Source organism: Ranitomeya variabilis, chromosome 1 (assembly GCF_051348905.1).
Source record: "Ranitomeya variabilis isolate aRanVar5 chromosome 1, aRanVar5.hap1, whole genome shotgun sequence".
NCBI lineage: Eukaryota > Metazoa > Chordata > Amphibia > Anura > Dendrobatidae > Ranitomeya > Ranitomeya variabilis.
In genome coordinates, this window is record NC_135232.1 from 1,150,871,023 (window position 1) to 1,150,889,776 (window position 18,754).

At 44.0% G+C, this 18,754-nt stretch overlaps 1 protein-coding gene across 2 annotated transcripts in view; it reads right to left on the reverse strand.

Moving 5' to 3' along the window:
* SIGLEC1 (sialic acid binding Ig like lectin 1) overlaps window positions 1-18,754 on the reverse strand; it is a 164,220-nt gene that overhangs the window by 32,283 nt on the left and 113,183 nt on the right. For both annotated transcript variants that reach the window (XM_077280359.1, XM_077280360.1), the window contains exons 16-18: window positions 18,286-18,540; window positions 4,897-5,196; window positions 3,895-4,149 (exon numbers count right to left, since the gene is read on the reverse strand). In XM_077280359.1, coding sequence (XP_077136474.1) covers window positions 3,895-4,149; window positions 4,897-5,196; window positions 18,286-18,540 — 810 coding nt within the window. The remainder of the gene's footprint in view (window positions 1-3,894; window positions 4,150-4,896; window positions 5,197-18,285; window positions 18,541-18,754) is intronic.

Consider the following 18,754-nt stretch of genomic DNA (forward strand, 5'->3'; position numbering starts at 1 on the left):
AGTTGTTGGCCATGAAATGGGCATTTGAGGAGTGGCGTCATTGGCTCGAGGGTGCTAAGCATCGTGTGGTGGTCTTGACTGATCACAAAAATCTGATGTATCTCGAGTCTGCTAAACGCCTTAATCCGAGACAGGCCCGCTGGTCATTGTTTTTCTCCCGCTTTGATTTTGTTGTCTCGTATTTACCAGGTTCAAAGAATGTGAAGGCCGATGCTCTTTCTAGGAGCTTTGTGCCTGATGCTCCTGGAGTCGCTGATCCTGTTGGTATTCTTAAAGATGGAGTTATCTTGTCAGCTATTTCTCCGGATCTGCGACGTGTGTTGCAGAGATTTCAGGCTGATAGGCCTGAGTCTTGTCCACCTGACAGACTGTTTGTCCCGGATAAGTGGACCAGCAGAGTCATTTCCGAGGTTCATTCCTCGGTGTTGGCAGGTCACCCGGGAATTTTTGGCACCAGAGATCTGGTGGCCAGGTCCTTTTGGTGGCCTTCCTTGTCAAGGGATGTGCGGTCATTTGTGCAGTCCTGTGGGACTTGTGCTCGAGCTAAGCCTTGCTGTTCTCGTGCCAGCGGTTTGCTCTTGCCCTTGCCTGTCCCGAAGAGACCTTGGACACATATCTCCATGGATTTCATTTCTGATCTTCCGCTATCTCAGGGCATGTCCGTTATCTGGGTGATATGTGATCGCTTCTCCAAGATGGTCCATTTGGTTCCTTTGCCTAAGCTGCCTTCCTCTTCCGATCTGGTTCCTGTGTTTTTCCAGAACGTGGTTCGTTTGCACGGCATCCCTGAGAATATTGTGTCAGACAGAGGATCCCAGTTCGTTTCCAGGTTCTGGCGATCCTTTTGTAGTAGGATGGGCATTGATTTGTTGTTTTCGTCTGCTTTCCATCCTCAGACCAATGGACAGACGGAGCGAACCAATCAGACTTTGGAGGCTTATTTGAGGTGTTTTGTCTCTGCTGATCAGGACGATTGGGTGACATTCTTGCCGTTGGCTGAGTTTGCCCTTAATAATCGGGCTAGTTCCGCCACCTTGGTTTCGCCTTTTTTCTGCAACTCTGGTTTCCATCCTCGCTTTTCTTCGGGTCATGTGGAGCCTTCTGACTGTCCTGGGGTGGATTCTGTGGTGGATAGGTTGCAGCAGATCTGGAATCATGTGGTGGACAACTTGAAGTTGTCACAGGAGAAGGCTCAGCGCTTTGCCAACCGCCGCCGCGGTGTGGGTCCCCGACTACGCGTTGGGGATTTGGTATGGCTTTCTTCCCGCTTTGTTCCTATGAAGGTCTCCTCTCCCAAATTTAAACCTCGTTTTATTGGGCCTTACAAGATATTGGAAATCCTTAATCCTGTATCTTTTCGTCTGGATCTTCCTGTGTCGTTTGCTATTCACAATGTATTTCATAGGTCCTTGTTGCGGCGGTACATTGTGCCTGTAGTTCCTTCTGCTGAGCCTCCTGCTCCGGTGTTGGTTGAGGGCGAGTTGGAGTACGTGGTGGAGAAGATCTTGGATTCTCGCCTCTCCAGGCGGAGGCTTCAGTACCTGGTCAAGTGGAAGGGCTATGGTCAGGAGGATAATTCCTGGGTGGTCGCCTCTGATGTTCATGCGGCCGATTTAGTTCGTGCCTTTCATGCCGCTCATCCTGATCGCCCTGGTGGTCGTGGTGAGGGTTCGGTGACCCCTCACTAAGGGGGGGGTACTGTTGTGAATTTGCTTTTTGCTCCCTCTAGTGGTTACTAGTTTTTTGACTCTGGTTTTTCTGTCATTCCTTTTATCCGCACCTGGGTCGTTAGTTAGGGGTGTTGCTATATAAGCTCCCTGGACCTTCAGTTCTATGCCTGGCAACGTAGTTATCAGAGCTAGTCTGCTGTGCTCTTGTCTACTGATCCTGGTTCCAGTTATATCAGCTAAGTCTGCCTTTTGCTTTTTGCTATTTGTTTTGGTTTTGTATTTTTGTCCAGCTTGTTCCAAATCTTATCCTGACCTTTGCTGGAAGCTCTAGGGGGCTGGTGTTCTCCCCCCGGACCGTTAGACGGTTCAGGGGTTCTTGAATTTCCAGTGTGGATTTTGATAGGGTTTTTGTTGACCATATAAGTTACCTTTCTTAATTCTGCTATCAGTAAGCGGGCCTCTCTGTGCTAAACCTGATTCATTTCTGTGTTTGTCATTTCCTCTTACCTCACCGTCATTATTTGTGGGGGGCTTCTATCCAGCTTTGGGGTCCCCTTCTCTGGAGGCAAGAAAGGTCTTTGTTTTCCTCTACTAGGGGTAGCTAGATTCTCCGGCTGGCGCGTGTCATCTAGAATCAACGTAGGAATGATCCCCGGCTACTTCTAGTGTTGGCGTTAGGAGTAGATATATGGTCAACCCAGTTACCACTGCCCTATGAGCTGGATTTTTGTATTCTGCAGACTTCCACGTTCCTCTGAGACCCTCGCCATTGGGGTCATAACACCTGACGATACAAAAATCCATGCAGTTTCTTACCCTGTAGGGAAAAGTTGAGATGTTGCCATGTTGTCCAGAATTAAAAAGAACAAAGAGTTCTCAGTGGTTGGTAGCTTTTAAAGGGCAACTGAGAAGATGATAACACATAGCAGCATTCCAGACCCCTCCAGTCTGTTCATCAGGCAAAGTATAACACAAAATCTGAAGAGTCCCATATTTATACACAACGGGACATAGAAAAGTGCAGTAATGAGACAAGCTATATGAATCAGAAAGACCAATATGAGAAGGGGAAAACCAGCTGTGACAGTATATCTTGGAGCATTTCATCTATAAAGAGTGTGGAAATGTTATTGTCCCCTGATCGAGGTCTAGTCCAGGGTTGTAATACGCACATGAAAGGGCTGGCTGACAAACGTTAACCTGCAGGGCAATCACAAAGCACTGGCCCACACGATTCTGCTTCATATCTTTACCATGTTTATGTCTGACCTCTTCATTAAAGCAGCAGAGGTAACAAGCTGTAAAATTAATGCTGGCTGGTGCATAAACAAAGGAACAGAGCAGAGATTAGTACATAGATATGGGAAGAGAACTGAGTTTGTTACATAGATTCAGGAACAGAAACAAGCTTAGTACAGAAATATTGGAACAGAACCGAGTTCCTACATAATATGCGGACAGCAATAAGCCTACTACATAGATACAGGAACAGAGCAGAGCTTAGTACATAGATATGGGAAGAGAACTGAGTTTGCTACATAGATCCAGGAACAGAAACAAGCTTAGTACATAAATACTGGAACAGAACCGAGTTACTACATAATATGGGACAGCAAGAAGCCTACTACATAGATACAGGAACAGAGCAGAGCTTAGTACATAGATATGGGAAGAGAACTGAGTTTGCTACATAGATCCAGGAACAGAAACAAGCTTAGTACATAAATACTGGAACAGAACCGAGTTACTACATAATATGGGACAGCAAGAAGCCTACTACATAGATACAGAAACAGAACTGGAGGACTGGATGGAGGGATGCAGTGGAAGCAAGGATTACTAAGAGAGCAATCACTGGAGAATGACATTATGGTCGAAAGACCCAATGTCTGGATACTATAAAGATAACTGCGGGGAAGACCATGGTGGACTTCTTTAGGCATGTACAAGATCGATCTTCCTAGATAGCATTCATCCATCAAGTTGCCATGGTTTGAGATTGAGCCAAAGGCCGTTAATAAAAATATACTTCCCACTTCTTATCTATGAACTGCAACAATTATTGTGAAAAACGAAAACAAAATGAAGCTTATTCCGCCTACTATATCGTCCCATCTTTACAATTGTCCATTAAAATTAATCAACCACCGAGAACTCTCAGTTTTGACTATTTGACAATAAACGGAAATTTCAAAAAACATAGAGTAAAATCACAGCTACTCACATAGGACGGATAAGGAGACTGGCGGAGAGGTCTTGGAGCCTTTTGATGTCTGGGCTGCACAAGAGTAGGATCCAGCATCATAACTACTCACTTTTCCAAGCCCAAATGAACTGACTCTGACATCTTGAAGCCACTTACTGTTTTTGTACCAGATGTAACTGATTATTTCTTGAGACTCATCTAGAACTTCGCAAGTTAATGTGGCTATGTGCCCTTCTCTCAGTTCTCTGGATGGACTGACAAGAACATGTACATCTGCCAAAAAGTGCAAAAGTATATCATTCATGGACAAAATACCATATGATTAAAAAGCTAGAAGAACTAGAGTTGAGCATTAAAATTTGTAGGACACATCGGTAGTCCTTGGCTGCCGGACCAGAGTCAAGAGAACCTCCTGGTAATGGCGCCTCTTCTGATTAGTAGGCTGAATGCATGATGTTAGGCCAGGTCTACTAATCAGAAGAGGTGCTGGAGATACCAGTGGGTAGCAGGAGGTTCCTTGGATCTGGTCCAGCACCATGGTCTACTTGCATGGCCATTGAACCAAGGTCCTGAAAATCGTTTTCTTCTAATAAGAAGCATTAACAATCTGATGTAATAGCTTAGTAACCTGGAAGGCAATGTTAGGATAATATGGATATCATTAAAGAGGCTATCCCATCACAGTGTAAGTGATAATTTGCTGTTTGCTGGGATCACCACCAATGAGACCCCCACCAATCCTGAGCCAGGGTGCCTTGTTTGAATAGATCAATGGCCTCTGCTCCGTCGCTCTACGATACTTTCTCCAGGGAGGTAGAAAGAAGGAGCTGCCTATTTCATTGCCCGACACAGCAATGTTCACAAAGTTTCTGAAAACAGCTCTAAAACAAGAACCCATGGGATTTTGGAGCCAAATGCAACTACCAGTCAAAATATATTGTGTATATGGGTATTACAGGGAGAGGAAACATTTTTGTGCTTGCTTCCCCTCCAATTATTTTCACCTTGGTTGCAGCTTACCTTCCACATTAAAGCTAACGTTGGCTTGGCTCCTTCCCAGGAGGTTTTTAGCAACCAGAACATAGTTCCCCTGATCAGAGGCCTGAATGTTTGTGATTTCCAGTCTCAACCTGTCTGGTGAAAAGTAAGCCTGCGTCCTCTCGTTGGACCTTTCACTGTCACCAGAAGAAGCGATCAGTTGTCCATCTTTATATAAAAACAGATCTGATGGTGGGTTACTGTCGACGATGCCCAAAATTATGGCCGCTCTGCTGTGCTTTGTATCCAAAAATGATTTAATGTGCACATTTTTTGGAGGATCTGTACAGAAAAAGTAAAAAACCATCATGGGACAATATATGAGCTTTGATTTCATACTGTTCTTATACCTTATACATGGAACCTTAATGATAGGAAAGAGGGAAGCAGTTTCTTAAAAAATAATTAAAATGGTGTCCAAGATTTAAGAGAACAAGAAACAAAGGTCATTGAGCATGGAATGTGGATAAAGACAAAATAAGGTTCCCAACTGGTAAGTCCCCTTCTACTTCCACGCCACCACTGCGGTGGTCCATCCTATCTGTTGTTCGTCCTGTGGAGATGAGGTGCCAATTGGGCAGCGGCCAATCATCAGCCTTAGTGGTGATGGGCGAACAGCCGGCATCACAGTGGCGACATTTTGGTTTCTGATCGTCCCTTTTTGCCAACTTTATAAAGAATTCCTAAACTCCGATGATGACTTTGGTGACTTTGTAGCTTTGATAAACTTCACGTTATTTCACATTGGAACATTGTGCCGTCTATTTGTTTCTTCTTCTTCAAAATCGATTGTTACGTTGACCTGCAACTATGGGAACGACAAGGATCAGCACTCGCCTACCTCCTACTCTCGAGCAGTCAGTGCGCTGTTCTCTTGAATAGAAACATAGAAAAAAGAAATATGTAACGGAACGGGATATCCAGTGAAAAACATATATAAATCCCCTTAAAAATTTAATTTTATTAATTAGATATTTTAAAAATACCACTACCTAGTGAAAACAGACAAAATATATAAATATATATAGGAAATTGCAATATAGGTGCACCTGCCTAGATGGATAGCCCTACAATGACCTACTGCCCCTGCCTGACAGTGGAGGTTGGCACCCTGATAGTAATTTTGGCGCCCCCACTCCGCGACGGCTATCCCCTGCTGGCCCTAATAATGCCCTGCCAACTCAAAGGGGAGAAAACAATGAGCAATAAAAAGAAATGAAAGAAGGACAAGTAGGCAGGCACTCAGGTGCACACTATATAACGTTAACCAACTCCCTATTTCATAGTCCCAATGGGGACAATGTACCAAAAAGGAAAGTTACAGAGTAACTCATAGATTTCTTCAGTATAATTGTCCTAATGCATCCTTACAGCATAGATTCTATTATAAATCAATAATGGGACCTCAATAGGGAGGTAGAAAAAGATATAAATGACCTAATTCAGTCCGGATATAAAACTTAACATATCAACACTGTCTGGCAAGAAAATATTATAATTGACCACCACTATATATAGAATAGACTAAAGTGCATATGGTGGACAAATGGTATGCAGTTGATGTTTTTAGAGGCTAACAGTGTAATGACACCTCCATATATAAAAACACATGCAGGTGCTAATCATAGTCAGTAGTCAATAGTCAGTGTTGGTACAAATGCATCGTGTGCTAGACCAAAGAAAAATCATTAAAGTACTAGCACAGACAGCCAGTGAAGACAATATTCTCCACAAGGGAGACACTTAGCTGTCAGTATAACGCCCCGACGCGTTTCCCCGTCATACGGTTCCTCAGGGAGCAGAAAAAGATGTGCTGGACCGATAGTCAATGATGCAGGTGCCCTAATAGCGGAGCAGACCTGTTTAGAACCCCGGAGGGCGAGCTTATATGGTGAGGTGCAAATCCTGTTGACTAATCAGCAGGGCACCCAAGGCCCCTCCTCTCCACAGATTTCCGAAATAACTGGGTCTGGTACCACCCACAAAAACAAAGCAGGAATGGACAATCTCGATGTCTATACCAGCCAAGGGCTCCCACCCCTTAGCATAAATAGACAGATAATATAACTAAAAATAAGTTGACATACCACACCAGATACTAAGGCACCAGGAGATGTAGGCCACATGGTACAGCGTGGGCGCCGCCATGATAGATACACAGCCGCCGAACAGGGCCGCCCATAGTGCCAGTAACTAAGGGGCGGCATCAGAGCACTCCATAGCTATGGAGCTATACACAAGAGGACAACTCACGCTCGGTGGCCGCCATCTTTGGTGTGTTAGGCTGGACCACGCATGTGTCTGGTCTAAGCTAGATGGTCAGAGCGGCAGCGGCGTAATGGATACATGTAGCGCTATAAAATCGGCGTAAGCGCAGCATTCGCAGCTGGAAGGAGTAACCTACACTGCTGAGATGAAAAAAAGGGGGGACCCCACCAAACCCCTAATGCTACGTATGTGGCTAAAGTCGGTGACCTTCATATCTGGGCAATATAGACGATAAGGAGAAAATAAATAGACACAAATGTCGGTCACAGTCGACCACTACATACAATCTGTAGAAACATGGTATGGTAGTTAAAGAAATCAGGTACCCAACTGTTCAATGTAAAGTGCAAAAGAGGCAATGTGGATATTTAAATAAATCATAGATAATTAAATGTGTTATTACAGAAAACACGTATAGTTAAGGGATTCATTCAACCCTCCCGGTGCCATGGATTGCATACGGAAAATCCACTCTGTCTCTCGTTTGAGGAGGGCTTGATCAAAATCCCCTCCTCGTGTCTTAGGTCTCAACAGGTCAATCATACAGAAAGTGATCCCCTCCAAGGCACCCCCATGTACCCTATTCATATGTCGGGCAAGTGGGGTATCCCTCTTATGCCGGATATCTCCGAGATGCTCCCCAAATCTCGTTCTTAACTCCCTTTTGGTCTTGCCAATGTAATCAAGAGGGCAGGGGCAAGTGATCTTATATATTACCCCTGTAGATTTACAATTACCAAAATCTCTAATATCAAAACATCTACCATTGGCCGCACTCGTAAATTGTTTGGTCTGTCTAACATACTGGCATTTAGAACAACTCCCGCATCTGAAAAAGCCCAATGGTTTCCTCTCAAGCCACGTGCCTGCTACCTGTGGTTTTTGATACAAACTGTGTACCAGGCGGTCCCCAATTGTTCTCCCCCTTCTATATGTTATATTCGGCATCGAAGAGATAAATTCCTTGAGGTTCGGATCAGCTTGGAGCACAACCCAATGTCTCCTAATGATTTGGTATATTTTATCAGACTGATTGTCATAAGTCCCTATCAATCTGACCAGATCAGGAGTATCTCTCGGTCTCTCCCGAGTTCGTAGTAAAAGTGACCTATCGCTCTCCAAGGCTTCCCTGTATGATTTAGTGAGTACTTCCGAGGGATACCCTCTCTCTCTAAATCTTCGATGTAACTCCACAGCTTGATGTTTAAACGTGTCTACCTCAGAGCAGTTCCTACGGATACGCAGAAACTGCCCCTTCGGTATGCCGCGCTTAAGGGGGGTGGGGTGGTGGCTGTGCCATTGCAACAGACTATTAGTAGCAGTCGGTTTACGATAGGTGTTGGTACTTAAACCCCCATCACTATTCTTTGAGATCGTGAGGTCCAGGAAGGCGATAGTATGCTCATGGGATTCAGACGTGAACCTCATTCCGATCTTGTTAACATTGATCTCTCTCACAAACCTCTCAAAGTCAGCCCCTGGGCCAGACCACAGCACGAAAATATCGTCGATGTATCTGGCCCAGAGGCTGATGTGGGGCTGCCACCACCTATCCTCCTCCGGAAAGATAATGGTTTCCTCCCACCAGCCCAGGAACAGGTTAGCGTATGTGGGGGCACAAGGGCTCCCCATCGCTGTGCCCCTGAGCTGGTGGAAGTACTTACCGTTAAATAAAAAGAAATTCCGGGTAAGAGTGAAGAAGAGCAGTTGTTTGACAAAGTTATTGTGTTCAGCGCATTCAATGGCTCGCGTTCTCAAAAAGTGGTCAACTGCCCTCATATAAGTATCGTGGGGGATGCTACTGTACAATGCCTCCACATCAATGGAGGCTAGTATCGTGTACGGTTCCACAACAACATCCTCCAACATACCCAAGAGGTGCAACGTATCCCTCACATAAGAGGGAAGTGATAGTACAAAGGGCCTCAGGATCTGGTCTATATAGATGCCTATATTCTGAGATATTGAGTCGATCCCTGCCACAATTGGGCGACCTTTCAGTGGGTCAAGGCCCTTATGCACCTTCGGGAGGGCATAGAAAGTTGGTACAGTTGGCGAAGTGGGAGCAAGAAAGGAAAATTCATTTTTGGATATCAGCCTATTATCCAAGGCCTTGTCTAATAAAGCCATCAATTCCTTAGAATAGTCTTTTGTGGGATCCCCTAATAGAGTTTCGTAGGTATGATGGTCATTGAGGAACAAGCCACACATCTGGAGGTATTTTGGATGGTCAAGAATAACAAGATTCCCACCTTTATCTGATGATTTGAAAATCAGATTAGTATTCTTTTCAAGCCTCTGTAGAGCTGTAGACTCATTTATTGACAGGTTGTGGTTCCCATATAGATGACTATTAGAGATCCTACACAGATCTGCCTCAACCAGTTTGACAAAAATGTCAACACTGGTGACATCATTGATGGGTGGCAGTTTCTTGCTCCTCCTCCTTAGGGAGGTAAAAGGTCCTTCACCTCTCCCTCTTTCATTCTCATGTAGGAGACCCACCAAGGCATTATAGCCTTCAAGATCCTCCTCGCTGAGACCCAATTCTCTGCATTTTTCCCAATCGTTTTTCTTAAAGAACAGTTTCCACTTGAGATTTCGGCCAAAGAGATTAATATCCTTAACCCAATTAAAGCAATTGTACATATTCGTTGGGACAAAATTCAAACCCCTCTGGAGGACCGCATATTCCTCCTTGGAGAAAACAAACGAGGATAAGTTAATGATCTGGCCCTGTGTTATTGGGGCCGCCTCCTCAGATCGTATTTTACTGACTGTCGGTTGTCTAAAAAAGACGATGTTCCATAGGATGAGGAGGAGGATGCCTGGGATACAGGGCCCAAGCCACCTACAGGTCCCCTTGTGCCCCTTCCTCCTCTCCCCCTTCCTCTCTGTCTGTATTGGTTCCTGGTCGGGCGCCATTGCTGAAATGAAGCCGCCCCCTTCTCTGACCGCTCTGTGTCTGATGTATCTATATCAGAGGAGGAAATATCCCCCGTACTCTGGGGCTGATAATCGTAGGCCTTGTTGTCCCTGAATTCATTCAGGTCCCTAGTGAACTGTGAGTGTTTTCTATCTTTTAGCCTATTTTGAAATTTCTCTATCGACGTCTGTAAAAAATTCTCCCTCCTTGTATACTCAGGGTCAGTTTTTTGTTTTTGAGCCTGTTCAATCAGTAAATTCAGTTTAGTGGTTGATTCTTCAAGCAGTCTCTTTTCCTCTACAAGCAATATTTGCATGAAACGGATAGAAGAGTCGATCGACTCTTTTAGCCAGGCTGCCAATACAGTAGGATTTGCGGTCCGAGGGGAGGGTCTAATCGGGATACGCAGTCCCTTGGGCACGATCTTATTTTTGATATAATTTTCTAGGCCCTTAATTTCCCACCACGATTTAATATTGTCCTTGTAGCACAAGTAAATGTCTTTAAATAGATTTTGAAGGGAAGGATTATCTGTATTCTGAGGGGGAGTATCACTGATGGAAAAAACTATATTTGCATCCTGTGCCCATACATTAGTATCAATGGGACCTGAAAGAAAGCTCGCCATACCATCAAAAATTAGGTAGAAACATAGAAAAAAGAAATATGTAACGAAACGGGATATCCAGTGAAAAACATATATAAATCCCCTTAAAAATTTAATTTTATTAATTAGATATTTTAAAAATACCACTACCCAGTGAAAAGAGACAAAATATATAAATATATATAGGAAATTGCAATATAGGTGCACCTGCCTAGATGGATAGCCCTACAATGACCTACTGCCCCTGCCTGACAGTGGAGGTTGGCACCCTGATAGTAATTTTGGCGCCCCCACTCCGCGACGGCTATCCCCTGCTGGCCCTAATAATGCCCTGCCAACTCAAAGGGGAGAAAACAATGAGCAATAAAAAGAAATGAAAGAAGGACAAGTAGGCAGGCACTCAGGTGCACACTATATAACGTTAACCAACTCCCTATTTCATAGTCCCAATGGGGACAATGTACCAAAAAGGAAAGTTACAGAGTAACTCATAGATTTCTTCAGTATAATTGTCCTAATGCATCCTTACAGCATAGATTCTATTATAAATCAATAATGGGACCTCAATAGGGAGGTAGAAAAAGATATAAATGACCTAATTCAGTCCGGATATAAAACTTAACATATCAACACTGTCTGGCAAGAAAATATTATAATTGACCACCACTATATATAGAATAGACTAAAGTGCATATGGTGGACAAATGGTATGCAGTTGATGTTTTTAGAGGCTAACAGTGTAATGACACCTCCATATATAAAAACACATGCAGGTGCTAATCATAGTCAGTAGTCAATAGTCAGTGTTGGTACAAATGCATCGTGTGCTAGACCAAAGAAAAATCATTAAAGTACTAGCACAGACAGCCAGTGAAGACAATATTCTCCACAAGGGAGACACTTAGCTGTCAGTATAACGCCCCGACGCGTTTCCCCGTCATACGGTTCCTCAGGGAGCAGAAAAAGATGTGCTGGACCGATAGTCAATGATGCAGGTGCCCTAATAGCGGAGCAGACCTGTTTAGAACCCCGGAGGGCGAGCTTATATGGTGAGGTGCAAATCCTGTTGACTAATCAGCAGGGCACCCAAGGCCCCTCCTCTCCACAGATTTCCGAAATAACTGGGTCTGGTACCACCCACAAAAACAAAGCAGGAATGGACAATCTCGATGTCTATACCAGCCAAGGGCTCCCACCCCTTAGCATAAATAGACAGATAATATAACTAAAAATAAGTTGACATACCACACCAGATACTAAGGCACCAGGAGATGTAGGCCACATGGTACAGCGTGGGCGCCGCCATGATAGATACACAGCCGCCGAACAGGGCCGCCCATAGTGCCAGTAACTAAGGGGCGGCATCAGAGCACTCCATAGCTATGGAGCTATACACAAGAGGACAACTCACGCTCGGTGGCCGCCATCTTTGGTGTGTTAGGCTGGACCACGCATGTGTCTGGTCTAAGCTAGATGGTCAGAGCGGCAGCGGCGTAATGGATACATGTAGCGCTATAAAATCGACGTAAGCGCGGCATTCGCAGCTGGAAGGAGTAACCTACACTGCTGAGATGAAAAAAGGGGGGACCCCACCAAACCCCTAATGCTACGTATGTGGCTAAAGCCGGTGACCTTCATATCTGGGCAATATAGACGATAAGGAGAAAATAAATAGACACAAATGTCGGTCACAGTCGACCACTACATACAATCTGTAGAAACATGGTATGGTAGTTAAAGAAATCAGGTACCCAACTGTTCAATGTAAAGTGCAAAAGAGGCAATGTGGATATTTAAATAAATCATAGATAATTAAATGTGTTATTACAGAAAACACGTATAGTTAAGGGATTCATTCAACCCTCCCGGTGCCATGGATTGCATACGGAAAATCCACTCTGTCTCTCGTTTGAGGAGGGCTTGATCAAAATCCCCTCCTCGTGTCTTAGGTCTCAACAGGTCAATCATACAGAAAGTGATCCCCTCCAAGGCACCCCCATGTACCCTATTCATATGTCGGGCAAGTGGGGTATCCCTCTTATGCCGGATATCTCCGAGATGCTCCCCAAATCTCGTTCTTAACTCCCTTTTGGTCTTGCCAATGTAATCAAGAGGGCAGGGGCAAGTGATCTTATATATTACCCCTGTAGATTTACAATTACCAAAATCTCTAATATCAAAACATCTACCATTGGCCGCACTCGTAAATTGTTTGGTCTGTCTAACATACTGGCATTTAGAACAACTCCCGCATCTGAAAAAGCCCAATGGTTTCCTCTCAAGCCACGTGCCTGCTACCTGTGGTTTTTGATACAAACTGTGTACCAGGCGGTCCCCAATTGTTCTCCCCCTTCTATATGTTATATTCGGCATCGAAGAGATAAATTCCTTGAGGTTCGGATCAGCTTGGAGCACAACCCAATGTCTCCTAATGATTTGGTATATTTTATCAGACTGATTGTCATAAGTCCCTATCAATCTGACCAGATCAGGAGTATCTCTCGGTCTCTCCCGAGTTCGTAGTAAAAGTGACCTATCGCTCTCCAAGGCTTCCCTGTATGATTTAGTGAGTACTTCCGAGGGATACCCTCTCTCTCTAAATCTTCGATGTAACTCCACAGCTTGATGTTTAAACGTGTCTACCTCAGAGCAGTTCCTACGGATACGCAGAAACTGCCCCTTCGGTATGCCGCGCTTAAGGGGGGTGGGGTGGTGGCTGTGCCATTGCAACAGACTATTAGTAGCAGTCGGTTTACGATAGGTGTTGGTACTTAAACCCCCATCACTATTCTTTGAGATCGTGAGGTCCAGGAAGGCGATAGTATGCTCATGGGATTCAGACGTGAACCTCATTCCGATCTTGTTAACATTGATCTCTCTCACAAACCTCTCAAAGTCAGCCCCTGGGCCAGACCACAGCACGAAAATATCGTCGATGTATCTGGCCCAGAGGCTGATGTGGGGCTGCCACCACCTATCCTCCTCCGGAAAGATAATGGTTTCCTCCCACCAGCCCAGGAACAGGTTAGCGTATGTGGGGGCACAAGGGCTCCCCATCGCTGTGCCCTGAGCTGGTGGAAGTACTTACCGTTAAATAAAAAGAAATTCCGGGTAAGAGTGAAGAAGAGCAGTTGTTTGACAAAGTTATTGTGTTCAGCGCATTCAATGGCTCGCGTTCTCAAAAAGTGGTCAACTGCCCTCATATAAGTATCGTGGGGGATGCTACTGTACAATGCCTCCACATCAATGGAGGCTAGTATCGTGTACGGTTCCACAACAACATCCTCCAACATACCCAAGAGGTGCAACGTATCCCTCACATAAGAGGGAAGTGATAGTACAAAGGGCCTCAGGATCTGGTCTATATAGATGCCTATATTCTGAGATATTGAGTCGATCCCTGCCACAATTGGGCGACCTTTCAGTGGGTCAAGGCCCTTATGCACCTTCGGGAGGGCATAGAAAGTTGGTACAGTTGGCGAAGTGGGAGCAAGAAAGGAAAATTCATTTTTGGATATCAGCCTATTATCCAAGGCCTTGTCTAATAAAGCCATCAATTCCTTAGAATAGTCTTTTGTGGGATCCCCTAATAGAGTTTCGTAGGTATGATGGTCATTGAGGAGCAGGCCACACATCTGGAGGTATTTTGGATGGTCAAGAATAACAAGATTCCCACCTTTATCTGATGATTTGAAAATCAGATTAGTATTCTTTTCAAGCCTCTGTAGAGCTGTAGACTCATTTATTGACAGGTTGTGGTTCCCATATAGATGACTATTAGAGATCCTACACAGATCTGCCTCAACCAGTTTGACAAAAATGTCAACACTGGTGACATCATTGATGGGTGGCAGTTTCTTGCTCCTCCTCCTTAGGGAGGTAAAAGGTCCTTCACCTCTCCCTCTTTCATTCTCATGTAGGAGACCCACCAAGGCATTATAGCCTTCAAGATCCTCCTCGCTGAGACCCAATTCTCTGCATTTTTCCCAATCGTTTTTCTTAAAGAACAGTTTCCACTTGAGATTTCGGCCAAAGAGATTAATATCCTTAACCCAATTAAAGCAATTGTACATATTCGTTGGGACAAAATTCAAACCCCTCTGGAGGACCGCATATTCCTCCTTGGAGAAAACAAACGAGGATAAGTTAATGATCTGGCCCTGTGTTATTGGGGCCGCCTCCTCAGATGGTATTTTACTGACTGTCGGTTGTCTAAAAAAGACGATGTTCCATAGGATGAGGAGGAGGATGCCTGGGATACAGGGCCCAAGCCACCTACAGGTCCCCTTGTGCCCCTTCCTCCTCTCCCCCTTCCTCTCTGTCTGTATTGGTTCCTGGTCGGGCGCCATTGCTGAAATGAAGCCGCCCCCTTCTCTGACCGCTCTGTGTCTGATGTATCTATATCAGAGGAGGAAATATCCCCCGTACTCTGGGGCTGATAATCGTAGGCCTTGTTGTCCCTGAATTCATTCAGGTCCCTAGTGAACTGTGAGTGTTTTCTATCTTTTAGCCTATTTTGAAATTTCTCTATCGACGTCTGTAAAAAATTCTCCCTCCTTGTATACTCAGGGTCAGTTTTTTGTTTTTGAGCCTGTTCAATCAGTAAATTCAGTTTAGTGGTTGATTCTTCAAGCAGTCTCTTTTCCTCTACAAGCAATATTTGCATGAAACGGATAGAAGAGTCGATCGACTCTTTTAGCCAGGCTGCCAATACAGTAGGATTTGCGGTCCGAGGGGAGGGTCTAATCGGGATACGCAGTCCCTTGGGCACGATCTTATTTTTGATATAATTTTCTAGGCCCTTAATTTCCCACCACGATTTAATATTGTCCTTGTAGCACAAGTAAATGTCTTTAAATAGATTTTGAAGGGAAGGATTATCTGTATTCTGAGGGGGAGTATCACTGATGGAAAAAACTATATTTGCATCCTGTGCCCATACATTAGTATCAATGGGACCTGAAAGAAAGCTCGCCATACCATCAAAAATTAGGTAGAAACATAGAAAAAAGAAATATGTAACGAAACGGGATATCCAGTGAAAAACATATATAAATCCCTTTAAAAATTTAATTTTATTAATTAGATATTTTAAAAATACCACTACCCAGTGAAAAGAGACAAAATATATAAATATATATAGGAAATTGCAATATAGGTGCACCTGCCTAGATGGATAGCCCTACAATGACCTACTGCCCCTGCCTGACAGTGGAGGTTGGCACCCTGATAGTAATTTTGGCGCCCCCACTCCGCGACGGCTATCCCCTGCTGGCCCTAATAATGCCCTGCCAACTCAAAGGGGAGAAAACAATGAGCAATAAAAAGAAATGAAAGAAGGACAAGTAGGCAGGCACTCAGGTGCACACTATATAACGTTAACCAACTCCCTATTTCATAGTCCCAATGGGGACAATGTACCAAAAAGGAAAGTTACAGAGTAACTCATAGATTTCTTCAGTATAATTGTCCTAATGCATCCTTACAGCATAGATTCTATTATAAATCAATAATGGGACCTCAATAGGGAGGTAGAAAAAGATATAAATGACCTAATTCAGTCCGGATATAAAACTTAACATATCAACACTGTCTGGCAAGAAAATATTATAATTGACCACCACTATATATAGAATAGACTAAAGTGCATATGGTGGACAAATGGTATGCAGTTGATGTTTTTAGAGGCTAACAGTGTAATGACACCTCCATATATAAAAACACATGCAGGTGCTAATCATAGTCAGTAGTCAATAGTCAGTGTTGGTACAAATGCATCGTGTGCTAGACCAAAGAAAAATCATTAAAGTACTAGCACAGACAGCCAGTGAAGACAATATTCTCCACAAGGGAGACACTTAGCTGTCAGTATAACGCCCCGACGCGTTTCCCCGTCATACGGTTCCTCAGGAACTAAGTGTCTCCCTTGTGGAGAATATTGTCTTCACTGGCTGTCTGTGCTAGTACTTTAATGATTTTTCTTTGGTCTAGCACACGATGCATTTGTACCAACACTGACTAATGACTACTGACTATGATTAGCACCTGCATGTGTTTTTATATATGGAGGTGTCATTACACTGTTAGCCTCTAAAAACATCAACTGCATACCATTTGTCCACCATATGCACTTTAGTCTATTCTATATATAGTGGTGGTCAATTATAATATTTTCTTGCCAGACAGTGTTGATATGTTAAGTTTTATATCCGGACTGAATTAGGTCATTTATATCTTTTTCTACCTCCCTATTGAGGTCCCATTATTGATTTATAATAGAATCTATGCTGTAAGGATGCATTAGGACAATTATACTGAAGAAATCTATGAGTTACTCTGTAACTTTCCTTTTTGGTACATTGTCCCCATTGGGACTATGAAATAGGGAGTTGGTTAACGTTATATAGTGTGCACCTGAGTGCCTGCCTACTTGTCCTTCTTTCATTTCTTTTTATTGCTCATTGTTTTCTCCCCTTTGAGTTGGCAGGGCATTATTAGGGCCAGCAGGGGATAGCCGTCGCGGAGTGGGGGCGCCAAAATTACTATCAGGGTGCCAACCTCCACTGTCAGGCAGGGGCAGTAGGTCATTGTAGGGCTATCCATCTAGGCAGGTGCACCTATATTGCAATTTCCTATATATATTTATATATTTTGTCTCTTTTCACTGGGTAGTGGTATTTTTAAAATATCTAATTAATAAAATTAAATTTTTAAGGCGCTGTTCTCTTGAACCCTGGTCAGCACTTGATCACTGAGGCTGGTGAAGGAAGGCTAGATGTGCAGCATCACTGTAGGACACCTAGGGCACACCTAGGATTTTGGTAGAACAGCGCTGCATGAAGTGCTATTGTTTCCATGATGTAAAGACAGAGTTCCTGATTCCAACAATGTGTCACTTACTGGGCTGCTTGCTGTCATTCTGATAAAATCCCTGCTTTCTCTTGCTCAGCTCTACCAATTCTCTGATTTCTGGGCTCTGTATAACCCCGCCCACAGCACTGATTGGCAGCTTTGTGTATCCACAGTGCATAGGCAGAAAACTGCCAATCAGTGGTGGGGGCGGAGTTACACAGAGCAGGAGGACCATATGGCACGAGACAATTCGTCCTCTAGTGATAACCTACTGTTGATAAAACACTGATTTTTTTAAGCAGCCCAGTAACTAACACATCGCTGGAATCAGGCTCTCAACCCCAACATCATGCTGCTGACAGATTAAATAAGAAAACCCGGTAACTGATTCCCTTTAAGTCGACATATGCGGAATGTGGACTGTTCATTTGGTGGCACACGTCTGTATGCCGTAGGCTAACCAAGGAGAACACGTTGCCAAGTGAGTCAACGCATGTTTCCTTCATCTTTGCCTTTTGGTGGTATGAATCTGTGTTATATTTCTAATTTCCAGAAGAAATTATGTTAGAAAACAAAGTGGATGACAAATTGACTCAAAGTTCACGGAAAGGGTGTAGACGGAAAAGCAAGTAGCAGATCCTTCTGTCCTCGGCACCATTACTGGGGGCATTATTGATGTTTGTACATCGCTCCTGATGTTTTCCATTGTAATACTTACACATGACGTTCAGGATAACCGCCTGGGAAATCTTGGTTCCATGTTGGCTCTGAACGCAGCAGTGAAATGCTCCACCTTCTCCACCGGCCACATTAGCAAACCTCAGTGTGTTTCTGGAACTCTCCGAATACTTGACTCCATTTTTATACCAAGTGTACGTTGCGTCACTTTCAACATCAGTGGCGACTACACAGGTGACGTTCACAGCTCGTCCTTCTTCTACCACCGATGATGGACTGATCACAACTCTGGTGGCTGTAAGACAACAGGACAAGCTGAATAGGTAAGAAATGTCGACTTTGCCTATGAAGTTGCATCATTTCAGCTACAGACTGTGCGTTAGTCACATACCTGATGACACTTTGTACCAATAATAAAGAGTAGAAGACCCCTGTGGTGAGAACATAAGGAAACGGAATATTTATCCTTGTTTGGTGCTAGAATATTCTTCACAGTCAATTGTTGGATG